Source organism: Haliaeetus leucocephalus, unplaced genomic scaffold (genome assembly GCF_000737465.1).
Source record: "Haliaeetus leucocephalus isolate CR32 unplaced genomic scaffold, Haliaeetus_leucocephalus-4.0 Scaffold162, whole genome shotgun sequence".
In the NCBI taxonomy this organism is placed as follows: Eukaryota; Metazoa; Chordata; class Aves; order Accipitriformes; family Accipitridae; genus Haliaeetus; species Haliaeetus leucocephalus.
The window spans coordinates 7,903,681-7,919,841 of record NW_010972598.1 but is presented as its reverse complement, the minus strand read 5'-3'; the positions used below and the strand labels follow the sequence as shown (position 1 = coordinate 7,919,841).

The following is a 16,161-nucleotide window of genomic DNA, read 5'->3' as shown; positions in this document are numbered from 1 at the left end:
CCGCCTCGCCTCACCGCAGAGCGGCCCCCGCGGGCCCGGCAGGCGGTAGCAGGCGGCGCCGCGGCAGGCGAAGACGAAGAGGGTGCGGTGGAAGGCGTCGGGGCGGTCGGGCAGCGGCGCGTAGAGTTGGAGAAGGAAGGCGCAGGGCTGCTGACAACGGCCGCAGCGAAGGGCGGCGGGACCCGGCAACCCGGCTTCGCCCAACCACGCCGGCCGACCCCCGACCTTGCTGGGGAAGCAGGCGCTGCGCAACCGCCAGAGCCCGGCCGCCCCCCGCCGCGGCCGCCGCGAAGCCCAGCTCCACGCCGGCCGCCATGTTGTCGCCGGAAGGGCGGGGCTTCGCCTCGCGCCGGAAGCGGCCGCCCCCCGCCGCTTCCCCCCGCGTGCCTGCGGTTCGGTTTCCTCACAGGGCAAAGGCGGGAAGGGCGGACAGCGCAGTTAGGGCACGGGGGGGGAGATAACAGACACGTTGAAGACGCTGCTTTAATTCAGTTTTTAAATAGAACATTCGTAAAGTAATTAATGCCAAGTTGCCTTAAAATAAAAAAAAAAAAAAGAAGCACAATTAGCGTTTGTGGCCATTGCGCAAGATTTGATTCGTGCTCTTCGTTCGTAAGGGCCTTATCTTACATTTAGCCAGCCAGCAATGTATTTTTCTAAACATTAACTTTAATAGCAAGTCTTCTAAGTCCCTGTTATATTTTCACATCCATGAAATATTTGAAACCAATCACATTCCTTGTTACAAGTCTAGAAAAACATATTTAAGTAGCCGTTACTGTGCGCATCTCTTTAAATATTTATCAAAAAAAAACCCCCAAAACTGATGCTTAATCTGTTATAAAAAACAATACACAGTGAGGATACAAATACAGCTCTAAACCCTCGGCGGCAGCAGTTTCTAAGCGGTGAGGGAGAACACCTCTCCCTCCGCCTCCCTGTGGGTCCCTGCTCCGGCTGGGTGGTGGTCGGCGTTCTCGGCAGGCGCTTATATCCAGTCACAGCATCACGAACCGCTTAAAGCCGTGCGGCTACAGGTTTCTGTACAGGTATCCTGGCGTCTGACGCAAAAAAAACCCAAAAAACAAACCAGTAAACACTCATCATCAAAATGCTGCAAATACCACTCCATTAAACTACTTCTTGCTTTATTTTCCCTGGTCATTGGGTTGCACGCTATTTCAAATAAAGTAGGGAGATTCAAAGCTGCAGTCAATGACACCAGAGAAAGTATTGTAAAAAAAAAAAAAAAAAAAAAAAAATTAGGATTTTTATACAGATAAATCTAAGGAACTACTAGGGAAAAATCACTATATCTAACGTACGTGTATTGTCCAAAGTAATTTATAACTTGAGAAGCTCTCTTCAAATTAATTAGAGAACACTTACCAAACATGTCCAGGATTTTATTAACCGCCTCTTGATTTACATTGTAAGTGAATCCATTGGACCTACGGTTGAAAGAAAAAACACCTGTCTCTTGAATGAATATTTCTTATTCCAGTCATTGCTATACAAATAATCCAAATTAAACATTTTCATAACTACATCATGTTTTTCATCCTACCAGCATACATATTAATTTTAAGGACATGGCAGACTTCTAAGCAGATTGTACTCAAGGACAGTTATGGTTTCTTTAGCCTTCCCCTTGTTCACAGTCCCCATGTTTCTCTCTTCCCTTGATTTTTATTAGGGACAACTGCAGGAAAAGAATGTTGGTATGTTTTCAATCATATAATTTTCATTACTATCTTGCTGAAACTGAACCAGATCTTCAGCTGATGTCAAATTCTGTTGCACTCAATTGATTTTTTCCTTTTACTTGAAAGGGGAATTTAGCTATACACATCTATTTAGCACTGTGAGAGGGCAGGGGACATAACAACAGTACTTTGTGCACTTTCCAAGAGCACTACAAACCTTAACCAATCCATTTCCTGAACAGGGCATAAGAAAATAGCTCAGGGTCATCAGCTGCCAACTACATTCTGTGAAACACTCAAGAGAATGTGGGGACTTGTATCAGGGACTTCCATGGTTATACTTTTAAATACAGTAAGAAGGACCACAACACAAATTAATTTGGTAACAGGAAATGCATGTCACTGTATTTTTTTATAACAATAGCTGCTTTTTAGTCTTAGGCCTATAAACTATGAACTGTGTTAAAAGACTTTAATGACTAAGCTTTCAGTTAAATTGCTTTGAGACATCAGTGCTGAACCGCCCCCCCAAAATCAGCAGTATCTCCGTATTGCTTACATTGCCTGATGAGGCTCATTCTAACACACAGAGTAACCCTTCTATTAAAAATAAGCAGGACTGTTCTCTTTGCTTATCAAAGCCTTGGGAGAAACTTTGAAAACCAAAAGGTAAAGGGAGGCAGAAGCAGCCTGCTAGTGAGTTAATGAATTTTGTTGCTGGGTCCCACAGGAGTGTTTCCACTGTGACAGGGTGCCATTCTGCTCCTACAACGTATACAGAAAGGAACTACCTGGGTCTTCACTGTGACTCAGGTAAATCCAAACAACCTTCAGTTGACTGGTGTTCGGGCAGTCGGGGTTCTGCTGTTCTGCTTCTTACTAATAGCTCAATCATTAAGAATTGCCAGCAAGACCACACGCTGACTTCTATACACCAAAAAGCCAATGTTACTTACATTTTCTTTTTCTTCACTGCACCTAGTTGCACAAGAGCTGCTAAGGCATTTTTCTGCATGTCAGAAGACAGCGCTTCGTAACACTGCGTGTTCCCTACAGAGAAAGCAGAAACACAATTAAAAGTTTTATCACTGTCTATTAACAGCTACACTTGTAAAACCTTATTGCATAATGGCTGTACACACCCTTCTCAAGAAGTTGAAAAACAAAGTTGCGGACTCCAGGTATCAACTGCTTCTCCGTAAAGGCTTCTTTTGTTTCCTTTGAGAGGTATCTAAAAATTAACTAACATTTTAAAAAAAATTAGCACTTCTTTCCTTTTGATTGTCAGCTTGTTATGAATTACAAACAGATGTGCCCTCATAAGTCAGTAATCCTGTTCCACTTTGAAAACTGTAGGAGAGGAACTCAAAAGGTATCATTACACAGAGCTTCTGAAATTTTTATTACTGTTTCACAAGCACGAGAATCCTGATATTAAAATAAGGTTCAGTATTACTATAATAGTTACCTTAGACATTAATTTAACATTCCTCTTCTCACAAACAAAAACAGTATAATTTTTTTTAAAGCAATACCTGTTTTACAGATGGTAAAAACTGGGCAAATCAGTGGAATTCAGCCCACATCACACACCAGACTCCACTAGGTTCAAATGCCTACAGTCCCACCAATCTTACACAGACATAGCTGAGATTTTTAGCCTCCTGTTTTTTGTATACATCGCTTATTACAAGAATGAAAGTGTTTAGTCTTATTAGAAACCTTGGAAACCCAAAAGAATTTAAAGAGATATGGATGCAATTAATGACTCCCAAAAAAGCTATCAGATATGACATGCAAACTCATTTTTGCACCTGGCAGGACAGCCTACATAAAATGAATTAAGCAAGACCAATGAACCTGGTAAGCAGCACGCTCCCTGTTAAGCTTATAAACCCACAACGGGCCACCACATTACAAGGGAGTTACTGCTTTAGTCAATTGGAAAAGTCTGAGCCAAAAGCTAAAAATCAGGATCCTGGGGAGAAGGTGGTGTTTAAGATATTTATTACTGCTATTTCTCAACTCTTGCACGCTCCAGCCACAAAACAGTCACTATTTATAGTGCAGAAGTATCACAGCTCTCCTGGTTTCTCCTATAAAACACAGTAGAAAAAAAGATAATTTTCTGAAGAACAACATACCTGATAACCTTCCACAAAAGGTTTGAACATAGCTGACAAGAAAGATACTATAACACTTCCTTTGTCGGTAGGGTAGATTTCCTGTTGACTTGTTTGAATGGCATCACATTTTGTGAGTAGAAAACATCCTTCCTCAAAATCCTGGGAGGGAGAAGCATAACCGAAATTTTAACATCTACTGTAAGTGCAGCTACCTTTCCCCACAAAATCAACAACAAAAACCACACAACAGGACACCACTTCCATTTCTGAACTCAGTTCTCAGGAGACTGGAACCAAAATTTTCCTATGTCCCAGAAATACCTTTATAAAAAGGCAGCGGGAACATGTTCTTAAACACAGCAGCATCTTGATCCACAACAGGCCTAGAAGCAAAGAAAGCGGCTCTGGTAACAGCCAGCCTGAGCTCCCTCAGGATTTTGTCAGAATAGGGTCAGGTTGCCTGGTTTAGTTTTTTTTCTGCGGGTTTATTTATTTATTTATTTTTAAAGTCAGGGTTTGCCTTTATCTCATGGCCACTGTCTGCGATAAATGATAACACAGTTCACTGACCTGCCCTCTACAGAAGAGACAACACAATTGCCAAAAGTTACACATTATGGAAATGTCAACGACAAAAAACCATTTTACTGCCAATACCAGTGTAAGGCGAGGGACACACGCACCACACACACACACACAGAGAACATAAGGGGATGGGTCACAGACATGACAGACACATGGACGAGTAGAGGGCTGGCTTGCTAAGATATCCCTTAACATTATAGCAACTATTTCATTTGACTCCAGTAAAGTCAGTCATAAGACAGTCACCTTCCTGTTCCCTGCTTGGTATTGGTACTTAAAAAAAAGTCTGCAAAAGGCAACAATTGCTAACAATGAAAACTCAACATAACACTGCCAATCAGCCTTTAAAAAAAAGCCCAATTCTCCTCTATAAAAAAATCTATGAGATTTTAATATGGTTCCAAGTCTTGAATATTCTTATGAAAATTATGCTTATCTCTTTTTTTTAACGCAGGAAAGATCACAAATATCACCATGAGATATTTGGCCTTAGCATTGATAAAAATCACAGTTAATCAGTTTTAAATCCAAATAAAAACTACACGTGGACTTACCAGTTTATATTTGGTACGACGCTGAACCAGTTTTTTTACTAATAAACTTGTGCTCGCCTGCATTTCCAGCTGGCTGGACTGGAGCCAGCTCCAACCCAGCAGGATGCGTACGAACTGACACAGCAAGTCCTGCAGAGAGCAGAGCGCTGCCTGCAGTTTTCACAGTTTGCCTGTGTCCGGCTGTGTTAGGAGAGCACACAGCCATACTGAGCCCTGTAAGAAGGTGGTATGCAGGAACAATACTGGCTTTGTCTGAGTTATGGTTGTATGGGGCGGGGGGAAGGAGGGGAAGCTCTTTTCCAGCAAATAGCATGCAGCTAAAGCTTCCATAAGACTCTAAGAGGGACGCTGTTATGCTATTAGGAAAGTTCTCCCTTCAGAAACCTTCACGGGCTGCATCGCCTCAACTCTGCAGAAGATTTTGGCTGCAGAAATTTACATCAGGCTTTACTATAAGCACTTTCCTCATAGTGCTCGCAATGTACTATATGAATCTACAGGAGATAAATGCCAGTAATAAAAAGCTGAAAGGGCTCAACCATGAACCATCAAAATATAAAAAAAAGTTTACTAACGCACAGGAACATCGAAACCTTCAGAGCTGGAGGTATAAGAGGAACACGAGCCATTGTGTAAACACTACAGAGTAGATACCACCATGCTGTGCAGTCAAGGAGAGGTAGGTACAGAGGCGTACTTTAACAGATGAGGTGCTGGGTGTTGGCACAGTTCTCTGGTAGCCCTGCCATCACAGACCACACACATGGAGCTACACAAAACAACTGATCACAGCTGCACTAGAAGGAGTATAATCAACCAGAGGACAATAGGTACATAAATTTAGACTTGCATACTCTATTTGTCAAAGATAACAAGGGCATACAATGGTTGGTCATTATTTGGTATAATACCTATAGTTTAACTTTCTGAAAGAGCAGCATTGCCCCTCTGCTACACAGTCTGCAAGAGCTTTTAGGAAAAAATTATCCTGGTGTACTCTCAATGAGAATTCCCATTTTGTTTCTGCACTGACAGAACATACCCACTCTGTGACAGACTTCAATTAAATCTACATTAACACTTTTTTCTTCACAGCCTAAGGTGTCTTTCATAACTGTAGAGCAAGAGGACAGTATTTACAGTTCATTTAAAAGACTGCTTTACATATATTATTATATTTGTGCTGGAAGACTGGTAGCTTTATGCAGAAAAGTCAACCTTCTGCTACAGTTCATTTTAATAGTTCAGACTTGGGCAATTTCAGGATTTTTAGTTTTTTACTGGAAGGGGGGTGGGGGGAAAGATTGCATATGCAACCTTGCGGATTCAAACAATGTTTTGCAACTAACCAAATGACCCCCTTTTAAGTTCTTCCTCCCACTTACAGATCAAGTCGATATCACTGTAGGTGTTTATCACAAAGCACTAGTTTGGCAGAGCCCTGAAATCAGATGCTATTTTAGTTGGCTGCATTACTGACTATCAGCATTTTTGTATAAAGGATGTTTTTACCTTCAATGAAATGCCAGGAAAGAAGATGAACTCATCAGAAAAAACATCTCTCAAGAAGCTGAAGCAGCTATAGACTTCCTCTGAAACAACATATTGTAAAGTATTGTTGTTTAAAAACATAATTTAAAACATGCAAGTGAAAAGCCATTTACTCCTTATTTTAGAGAGAGTACCTACTTCAAATAAAATTTGGACTTGGCATTAAAAGCATACGTACATATACAGCAGCAACCACAACAGAACGGCAAGCACTCAAAGCCCTTGATTTAATTGTTACCAAAAGGAAAGAGCAGGGGGTTGTAGCTTCTCAGAACATGCATTAAATACCACATAATTAGATGCTGAAGAAAACTAAGGTTATGTATTCTGAAAAGTTTCTTTAAGAGCCAAGTATTGGAGAATGCTAAAACACTTCAGAAACAGTAGTGGGAAGAGAAGAAAGACTGAAAACTGGCTGCACCATATGCAACTGAGCTGTGTGTAATTTGTGACCTAAAATGCTGGTCTGCTAAACGCCAACAAAATAAGACACTCAGGAACCAGGATCAGCTCATCTTAACCTTGCCCTCTCAGCAGAATATACCTACTTTCAAAAGTATCAAAGGGTAAGCAAACAAAAAAAGGCAAGCAAAATACCCCGGTCCCTTCCCAACACATCCACCTTATACCATGGGAACTTACCCAGTCTAACAGTCTCAGATAGCTCCCACTAGCTGTCACAGGAACCTTGTGCTCCTCTCACAGCTGACAGCGCAAGGAGCAAAGCAAGTGGACTCTCAGAGCTACCCAAATGTACCTTTTCTGAAGCTGCGTGTCATCTGCAAGGCAACTGCCACCAGAGATGGACGCACAAACACATTCAGCAGCTGGTTTCTGTAGGTGGCACACATGAGGATGGCCAGAGCACGCTTAAAGACGATTTCCCCCACAGCTCCATCTTCCAGTCCTTTGTCATTCAGGACCACGTGGCCATCGACAAGGCGAGCAATGTTGGCATGCAGGGTCAGGCCAGATAGGACTGCTTTTCTGGCACACAGGTTATCTGTCAGGAAAACACAATGCTCAGGAAGATGCAAAGGGGAACATAACTCTATTGAAACAGCCTAAAATGCACCAGTATTTCATTAAGTTTTATCACTGAAGACCAATTATTACCCCAAACACTCAGTTAAAGAGATGTTCTAAAATAATCCATACCAGGAATGGGCAGCCTAGGCATAGTAAGAGATGGAGAGAACAAATTTCAGACGTTTCTGTAATTAAAGCACTTTAAATTCTTCCACTTGCTAACAATGACAAATACTTCCTTTGTCTCTGGAAGAAGTGTTCTGAGCCTTCAGATAAAAGAGGATAGATCTGTTTGACAGATATATTCATCAGTAAGGAAATTGAGACCATACTTTCGCTTAGGCATTTCTGACACTACAAGTTTTGGATCAGATGCATGTCTTCATAATGTTTTTCCTCAACTGTCATATACAAGGAAGGCCTCATCCCAAATTAAGCTTAAATAAATCCTAACATAAGTATCGTTACATAATATACCTGCTCAAAGAAAAACCAGACCGTACTTAAACTCAAATCTCTTCTTGTTTCATAAGACAATCCTTTTAAAATGCCTAAAGCAAGTGTGCGGTTTCAGGTTTGTTTTTGGTTTTGTTTTTAAACAACAAAATTCTTCAAAGGCAGGCATGAGTTTCACAAACCTGTGGGCTTTGGTCAAGCTTTTTTATCAGTGTGACACACCACAAACTTTATTCAGATAAAGAGCAGCATCTCAAGTTGTGAAAATACACTCACTCACCTTTTTAAAATACCTTACACTTTAAACACTACCAAAACATTCCCTTCATCAAATGTTAACTCTTTGGCAAGCAAGGAAAGAAGCAATAAAACCTTCTTATTGAAGACTAAAATACACTTTACATGTTCACAGCACCACAAGCATATCAAATCAATATAGCATCTGACAGAAAAAAATATTAAAATTTCATATGCTTTCCCCTTAACATAATTTCACATAGAATCTCCTTGCATCTTACTTGCTCCTCCAGCCTACTTTGTTCCATTTCTGCAAAAGCTTCCAAGTTTCCCAATATAATAAGAAGCAGAAGTCTGAGCAAGTCACTTTGCAGTTCCTGTTTTTAATATAAAATTTCTAACAGCCAAGCAAATGTTCTGCCTGTAACAACCAACCAGCAAGACAAAGGCACAAACAACTAGCCGTTTGGAGACAGAAGAATGGACACATGTAGTTGCTGATTTGGTGAAATTGCCAAATTAGCCTTTAAAATGTATTTATTCTTTCAAATTATTGATAATCCAAAACAACAAACCCTGTTTCTGTATAACTGATGCCTAGACTGGCACCAGCACACACCAACAAAATCTGCTCAGTTGCTGTCGTTCCTCTGTTTCATTACCACGCCTATTTGCTATTCCCTGACCACAACTGAAGTAAAGCAAAAGCTTATTCATTGTTGGTAAGAAAATACACAAAATAAATAAGCAAACCCAAATGTGGTATGCTTTTCAGTTTACTGTGCAGTAAGATTCTAAATGATGTTTAAATATTGCCATGAAATTCTTCCTTTTACCAGTCTAGCAGGAGCAGACCTTGTCTGCATTCATTGCAGTGCAGATCCCTGAAAGGAGAAGTGGTTTTCTCTCAGAAATGACAGAGTTCTGTTATAACTGTAGCCTGCTCCTATTTCTTTATTGCAGTAGTGAGAGGGATCCTTGATTATGCACGTGACTACAAAAGCAAAGACCCATGGTTTAAGTGTACCTACAGTGAAATGGTAAATGTACTTGCATTACACATTATTTTTCTTTGCTACTTTACCACTTATGTCCTGAGGCTCTAAAATTAGTTACTTGTGTCACCTTGGCTCAGAGAGAGGTTTAAAACAATTATTCAGAAAGTTTGGAAGGAGGATCAACCTTTCAGCAGCCAATATATACATATACATTATATATATAAAAAAGAGTGTGTGCGTGTGTATAAATAAATAAATGAAACCACCAAGGAAGCCTTCTCCCCAAGTCATCACTGTTTCTGGGGATAAAGTGAAATTTAAAAATAAATAGACAACTTATAGTTTTGATTTTCTCTCACCCATTTGTTGCCACTAGTTCTTTGCCACAGTAACAACTTATACTATAGTCAATACCAAGCAATAAACATAGCATTACACCAAGTTAACTGCTGCAGATCAGGTAATTGCCTGTGACTTGCATAGCATTCAGAAAGATAGACACTAGGCAAATCTCAGTACCCTAATACAAGTACCTTATAATTTTCTGTTTCCACCTAACTGGTTTTCAAAGTATGATCTTCTACAGGCTAAGTCAAAACCTGTCAGGTTTTAGCATCATTTTTTGCATATCCTAAAATCCATTTACAACTCTGAGGAAAATATTCTGTAAAGTTGTCACCATACACTGCTTCCACAGAAATGTAAGTTATCCTTCATAAGCAACGAAAGGAATAGAAATAACACTTTCTCTGCATACCAGGCCATTCAATGAATCCTCCAAAAGTCTGTGTTAAGCCTTTAAGCCACAGGGTCTTTTCTATTAGAAGTTCAAAATCCATGGCTGGCAAATTCTGGAGCAGGACAGCAGCAACTAGCACCCACGGGCTCAAAACCATGTTTTCTATTTGCAAGAGCTCCATTTTATAAGCTACGTCACTGACAAATTCTTGGATATCCTCAGATGGCTTTTGGGGAAGATGCCTGAAAAGAACAATGCAGTTCAAGGTACAGAGCTCCAAAAACTGGAATATAAATCACACCCTTCCTTATTGCTCCCAGATCCATAACTACTTTACAGCACCTAGCATCTGGAGGGTGATTCTATCTCTGTGCTATGTATGTAGAACAGAAGTACAGAGCAAAACATCAGTAGCTTCATGACAGTATTTGAAACACAGATCTCTGTATTGATGCTGCACACTTGTTATCTTGAAAAAATATGTATGTTATACATATGTGTATATATAACATGTACGTTATATAACAAATTGCAAAAGCCACCCAATACAGTCATAGACACAGCTCCCTGGCACATGATCACGTGACAGTTTGCTGTAATAAAGCAAGAAGGGAGAGAAAGGCAGAATTTTTAAGTGGCAAGAACACCGAATTCTCAGAAAACAGAGGTTTGCCTGGCTCATGCATCATCATTAAATTTTAAAATGGCATCTTCTCGACACAGTACGAAGCTACCCAAGTAACAACCTGTTTCAGGAACACCCAGTCACAAGCACAATAAGGCTCTGCTGAGACAAAGCAGGTTCAGCAGTCTAAATAGTAAGATGGGGGAAGAGTCAGAGAAGGTTGCAAACAAAGTACAAGAGAACATCTTAATTATTTTACATAGGTGAAGACTAAACAAATGCTTTTCCTGTGCATACACCATGGAAAGATGTGGTACCTGGGAACCAAATTGTATGGGTACCGATTGATTCTCCCAGATGCCAAGGTTCTAAGTGATACCGGCTGGCCAACATAGATATGTATGGTACCAAAATTGTCACTGAGGATTCTTCTGGCTTTTAACAACCCCTATGAAAATGGGAAAAGCAAAACTCAAATTTTGGTGCTATAGGGTGTGTATACATCCACCTATGTTCTGTTCTTAAGGAATTTACATACAGATGTAGATTCTTTGGGCTTTGGAACTCCTAGGAGTTCATATGCATAGAGAGATTCTTCTAATATCCTCTCATAACTGATGCTGATGGGAACAAGGTACGTGTCAAAGACTTCACGTTTCAAAAATGGTTCCATCACAATGCTGAGAAGACCTGCAAATTGAAAAAAAAAAAAAGAGAAAAAACCCAGTGAATCACTTGTCTTTTTCAAGTAGGGAAAAGCAACTGCAATTTAACTTTGAAAAAAATATCTTCAAATTTTAGAAACTGCTAATAGGTGTGCACCATGCCTGTTCTCTCTTCAAGCAAGCAAAAGCAGAAGACATTGCCCAAGCTTTAAAACAGAAGGTAAATGTAAGCAATGCATTTGGACAGCTATTTGTGCTCTTTTCAGCAGCACTGCTCTGTGCTCACACAGCATCTTCGTTCTAAAGATTCCCCATTACTTTTATAGTTAGCTTACAATATTTCTCTGCTGGTCAGGGGATGCCTATTTTCTAGAAAGAAGAGGGTGAAGAGTTACGCAATTAAGTACACAATGGGGCAAAGGGAGAGAAAGCAGTAGAGTGCAAGAGACACCTATTGCCGTTCTTTGTATGACCTTGGAACTCCAACCATAGTGTTTTCCTTATTCTGACAGACCTCACCAATTTCCCATCACTTTAACAGCCCTTGTGTCTGAAGAACTTAAGAAGCACATAGCAACTAATGAAAGAACTAATAATCATTAAAAGTTCCGAGTTTTCAACAAACCTACCAAACTTTGGAGTCAGAGTCTTGGCGGTGCGGCTTCTAGTCCCTTCAAGAAAAAATTCAATTGGGGCATAGCCACTCTTCAGAAGTAAAACAAAACAAAAAAAGCTGGTCAGAAAAATAAAAACATTTCTTCTTTACTGCACACAAATAGTTTTAAGTACTTAAAATGTAAGTAAGTTTCTTTTAATGGAAGCCGTGCACGTCTAACTTCAGTAATCTCTAAGCCTATATTCATCCATTGTATTTGCCACACCATATAGTTAAATTAAGGAAAATATTGTATCTGTCATGAGATAGGGGCTCATGATCCAAAGCAACTGATGAGCAGCAATTTGTTTACCACCTACTGCTGAACTATAACAACAACAGAGTGCATGCATGCTCTTCACCTACAGCAATTCTGAGGTAAAACATGTTTAATCAGATCCCAGTGAAGGCTTTCAATCACATAGCTATAACATTGTGTGTATTTCATGTGAATCATTCCAACAAAGTATTTCTTAGGCGTACATTTTGAGAGTTCAGTAATTTATTTACCCTCAGCATCGTTTTTACGTATTCAGAAAACACTGCCCAGTAGAGTCTGTTCCCACCGAAGGAACGTCGCATAAAAAAGGCACCTGCCCTTCGTAGCAGCTCACCAACTATTTTCATTCCTAGGAAATCTGAAAAACAATGAAACAAAAAACAAAACCACACACAGAAAACTTGTTGATTAATATCAGCCAGCAGAATGAACCACTTTCTCTAATACACTGATTCAATTACCAGAATAAAGATCTCTTTCAAGGATTCTGCTGTTGCAAATACCTTTATTTGCTTCAGATTGCCTGCCAAGACTTATGTAAACATGAATGGCATAATATGCTTTCAATGTTTTTTGTGTAAGCAGCATTCACTTAGAGCAATTTATTTTCATTATTTAGATGGCCAGATTTCAACCCTAATAAAGACTACATTTTTGAAGTACATTGTCTCACTCATCTGCAGAAGGATCAGTTACCACTGAATGTATCGTAGAAGACACAGAAATTAACTGACCAGTTACACTACATATACCATTCATGATCCTGACTCATCGCACTGGGAGGCGTACACCAAACCAGCTAAAATTTTTTATAGTTTTCTAGTTTTAAGCAATGATGGTCAACACTTAACTTGTCAAAACCAGGAAACACTTAACGTTAACAAATTTCTTAGGGAAGCATTTAAAACGAGTCTACACAGCAGCCGGCCACATGCCACTTCAACCTCCTTGCCACCTCACTCCATGAAACACTTGAGAACAGATATTCACTCAGTAAAATAAATTCACATGTCCAGCTGCAACACTGATGATGACTGCCTTGAAGATGTCATATGTCAGACACACATATATGTGAGATACAGAGAGAGAAGGAACAATAGATAAAAAGAAATTGGCTACAGGACCCTGGGCAGCAATAGCAGCTGTCAGAGCTTCCCATGTACAGAGGTCCATCTTTTTCCTACTCTCCTACTACCCTCCCTCTCTCACCACAACATAGACTCTATCCCCTCCCTTACTTCCACCCTCCTGCCACATATTCAACCTCCCAAGCAGGATGCCGGCTGCACGCCCAACACCTCTCCCCACCCCATAAACCGGCACTGAAACGCATCCCTTCACGTACCTCACGCCTACACCACCTCACCAGCTCTGCACCTCTAATCAGACTTGCTCCCAAGACCTGAGACAGAAACACAATCCCAGCACCAGCTAGATTCCCCCTATAGTACTGTATGAGCATGTACTCTGGTGTTAGTGGCAACTGTTTATGTTCCCTTAGCTAATCCCCGTAGATCTATCCGTATGCTACTTGAAGCCAGTCGATAACTAACAAAGCAGAGGCACTTACCACCTGTATCAGGAGAGTGCCTCTCCACTCAGCACAAGTACCACTTTGAGAGTGAGTTTGTAAACAGCATCTTGTGAACCTCTAACACAATATGCAGTAAATACAACTACAACCATAGAGAACTGTGTTTTCTTCAGAGGCATTTAAAATAATACACACATGCAGCAGTATAATCAAGCTGCAAGCCCCTAATTCTCAAGAACTTTGATCCCAAAACACCCAAAACACATGAAAAAATGTTAACCACTAAAAAAATCCCTCTAAGCTAAACTAATAGTATCTTAAGATACTGTTTTGAGGTCCAAAACTCAAAAAGGCTCTCATCCAAAAGTCAGCAAAGGATTACACCGATACCTATGACAGCATGTGACCAGATTCTGAACAATATGTGACAGGTAAGCAGCTGCGACACCTTGATCAAGGCAGCTATAAGACATCAACTTCTGAATTCACCAGAATCTAACCCACATCACCCAGAGGCAAGATACCACGGACTCAAAGACCAGCAGAATCTCGTCTTCCCTAGCAAGCACGTTCTCCCAGCTTCTGCTGATTTTCTACTGGTCTTCCTAACCGCTTGACTGGAAAAGTAGACTGCAGCAGAGCAGTAGGTTCCCAGATCTTTGCTAGGTTGCCTGTCTGCATTACAGTGCTGCACCAGACCCAAGGTTGTTGTCTGCCTGCTTAGAAGACCTGGTTGATACCCAAGACTTCCAAGATCAGGTTTCTCAGTTAAGTGCTGCCAGATTCTGGATCTTCAAAAAGCACTTTAACTCAGAAGATGTTTACTGTTAAAGTCTTCAAGAACCATTTCCCGCAAATATACTGGCTTCATCTGCTTCAGAATTAAATGCATCCAAAATCGTGACCTCTGATGTGAAATTTTGTTTCCCAGCCAACTCTGCTTTCAGCGCTTCACATAACAGAGTTCTGCCAATGCTTCAAGGCAATCAGTCACCTCAGCAACAAGCACGAAGTGACTGGCACTTCGTATCTGGCTACTGTGACTGCACTTAAAACTGTATGAAGTATCACAAAAGGTTCTGTATACACAGTAGCTCTTGGGCAAGTTTTTGCCTGTTCCCAGGCCAAAAAAGCAATATAGAAGTCTTCTTCACCTATCTTTGCCCTGGCCTTGGGTCTACAGATGGGGTACTTTTGGGCAAACTTGCTATGAAGAAATTCACCTTTGATTGGACTCAGCACCGATGAGAAGCTTTCAGGCACCGTAAGCATCTTGCCCAAAGAGGTTTTAACAAGACATATTTGGAACAGAAGTTAAACACAACTGCTTATAGTAGCAGCTACCAGACCCCTTGGTACCAATTCTCTGAATCCTGAAAACACTGTTAAAAGAACATACTTGCCTATTCCTGCAGCAATGACAGGCAAAGCCAAGTCATACGTATATAGCAAATAAGACAGCATCAAAAAGTCTACATAGCTTCGGTGACTGGGCAGCAGTACAACTGGATGCTCCTGAATGGCGTGTTGCAACTAAAAAAAAAAACAAAACAAAACAACAAACCAAAAACACCCAGCACAAACAATATTGTTCCAATATTTACAGACTGACTGTTGAAATTTGAAATACAGACCTTCACAGAGCTTAAAGCAAAGAGAAGCTGATCTGTTTGAGGGTGGTTTCTCTGGCCATATACTCTACACCTTTTTCAGCATGGAACCATAGGAAATTTGGAGCAGTAGTTTCCAGACTAGCAGCCTGTGGTTCACAAGCATCACAAGACTCAAAAGCCAGGGCCACCTCATTACATGATAGTCTAATTCAAATCCCTTTTGATGGGGATGGGAAACCCAACAGGGGCTGTCAGGGCTGACATTGCTGTCTTCCAGGGAATGCACTGCACCCTCCAGAACAGCAGCATCCTGCAATGAAACAGGGGCAAAACAGCTCCCCTGGAAACTGAGGCAAACTTAAAGCATCTCCTGCCTCAGAGGTGCACAATGTTTCACCACTCTTAGCTGTATGAAGGTTTTGCAGAACAGCGAACCCACTCAGCCACATAACTTTAGGTTTTTACCCCCAATTCACCTAAATGCATTATTAGATTTATAATATCAGATAGAAAAACTCTCTCAGTGGCTGATCTAACAGAATCACTGACTCATGGTATTTCTTACCATAGGAAGCATTTGGAAAATGTAGAAAAAGTCCTGCTGACTGCCTCTAAAATATTTATATATCATCTGTCTTTCCCCCCACACTTACTAAGAAGTGCAGTAATAAACACAAGTGCAGTCTTTTTTTTCAAAGGGTCTTTTTTGTATTTGTTACTTGGAGCGAAGATTAGAGTCTTTGTCCAAGTGACTGGTATGAAAATATTATAACTTTTATTGGTTCCCCCCCCCCCCGCCCCGTCCCCC

The 16,161-nt window shown here is 40.7% G+C and overlaps 2 protein-coding genes across 2 annotated transcripts in view; both read right to left on the bottom strand.

Annotated features, from left to right (window-relative positions):
- Nucleotides 1-316, bottom strand: part of PDCD2 (programmed cell death 2) — a 5,869-nt gene extending 5,553 nt beyond the window's left edge. Inside the window, 2 exon segments of the mRNA XM_010562689.1 lie at nt 15-276; nt 278-316. Coding sequence (XP_010560991.1) covers nt 15-276; nt 278-316 — 301 coding nt within the window.
- Nucleotides 317-957: 641 nt separating this feature from the next.
- GNPAT (glyceronephosphate O-acyltransferase) overlaps nt 958-16,161 on the bottom strand; it is a 21,020-nt gene continuing 5,816 nt past the window's right edge. The window contains 13 exon segments of the mRNA XM_010562960.1: nt 958-1,061; nt 1,390-1,451; nt 2,663-2,756; nt 2,849-2,948; nt 3,851-3,991; nt 6,484-6,563; nt 7,280-7,525; nt 10,000-10,223; nt 10,924-11,054; nt 11,145-11,296; nt 11,901-11,976; nt 12,437-12,564; nt 15,144-15,273. Of these exon segments, the coding sequence (XP_010561262.1) occupies nt 1,018-1,061; nt 1,390-1,451; nt 2,663-2,756; nt 2,849-2,948; nt 3,851-3,991; nt 6,484-6,563; nt 7,280-7,525; nt 10,000-10,223; nt 10,924-11,054; nt 11,145-11,296; nt 11,901-11,976; nt 12,437-12,564; nt 15,144-15,273 (1,608 nt within the window). The 3' untranslated portion in view covers nt 958-1,017.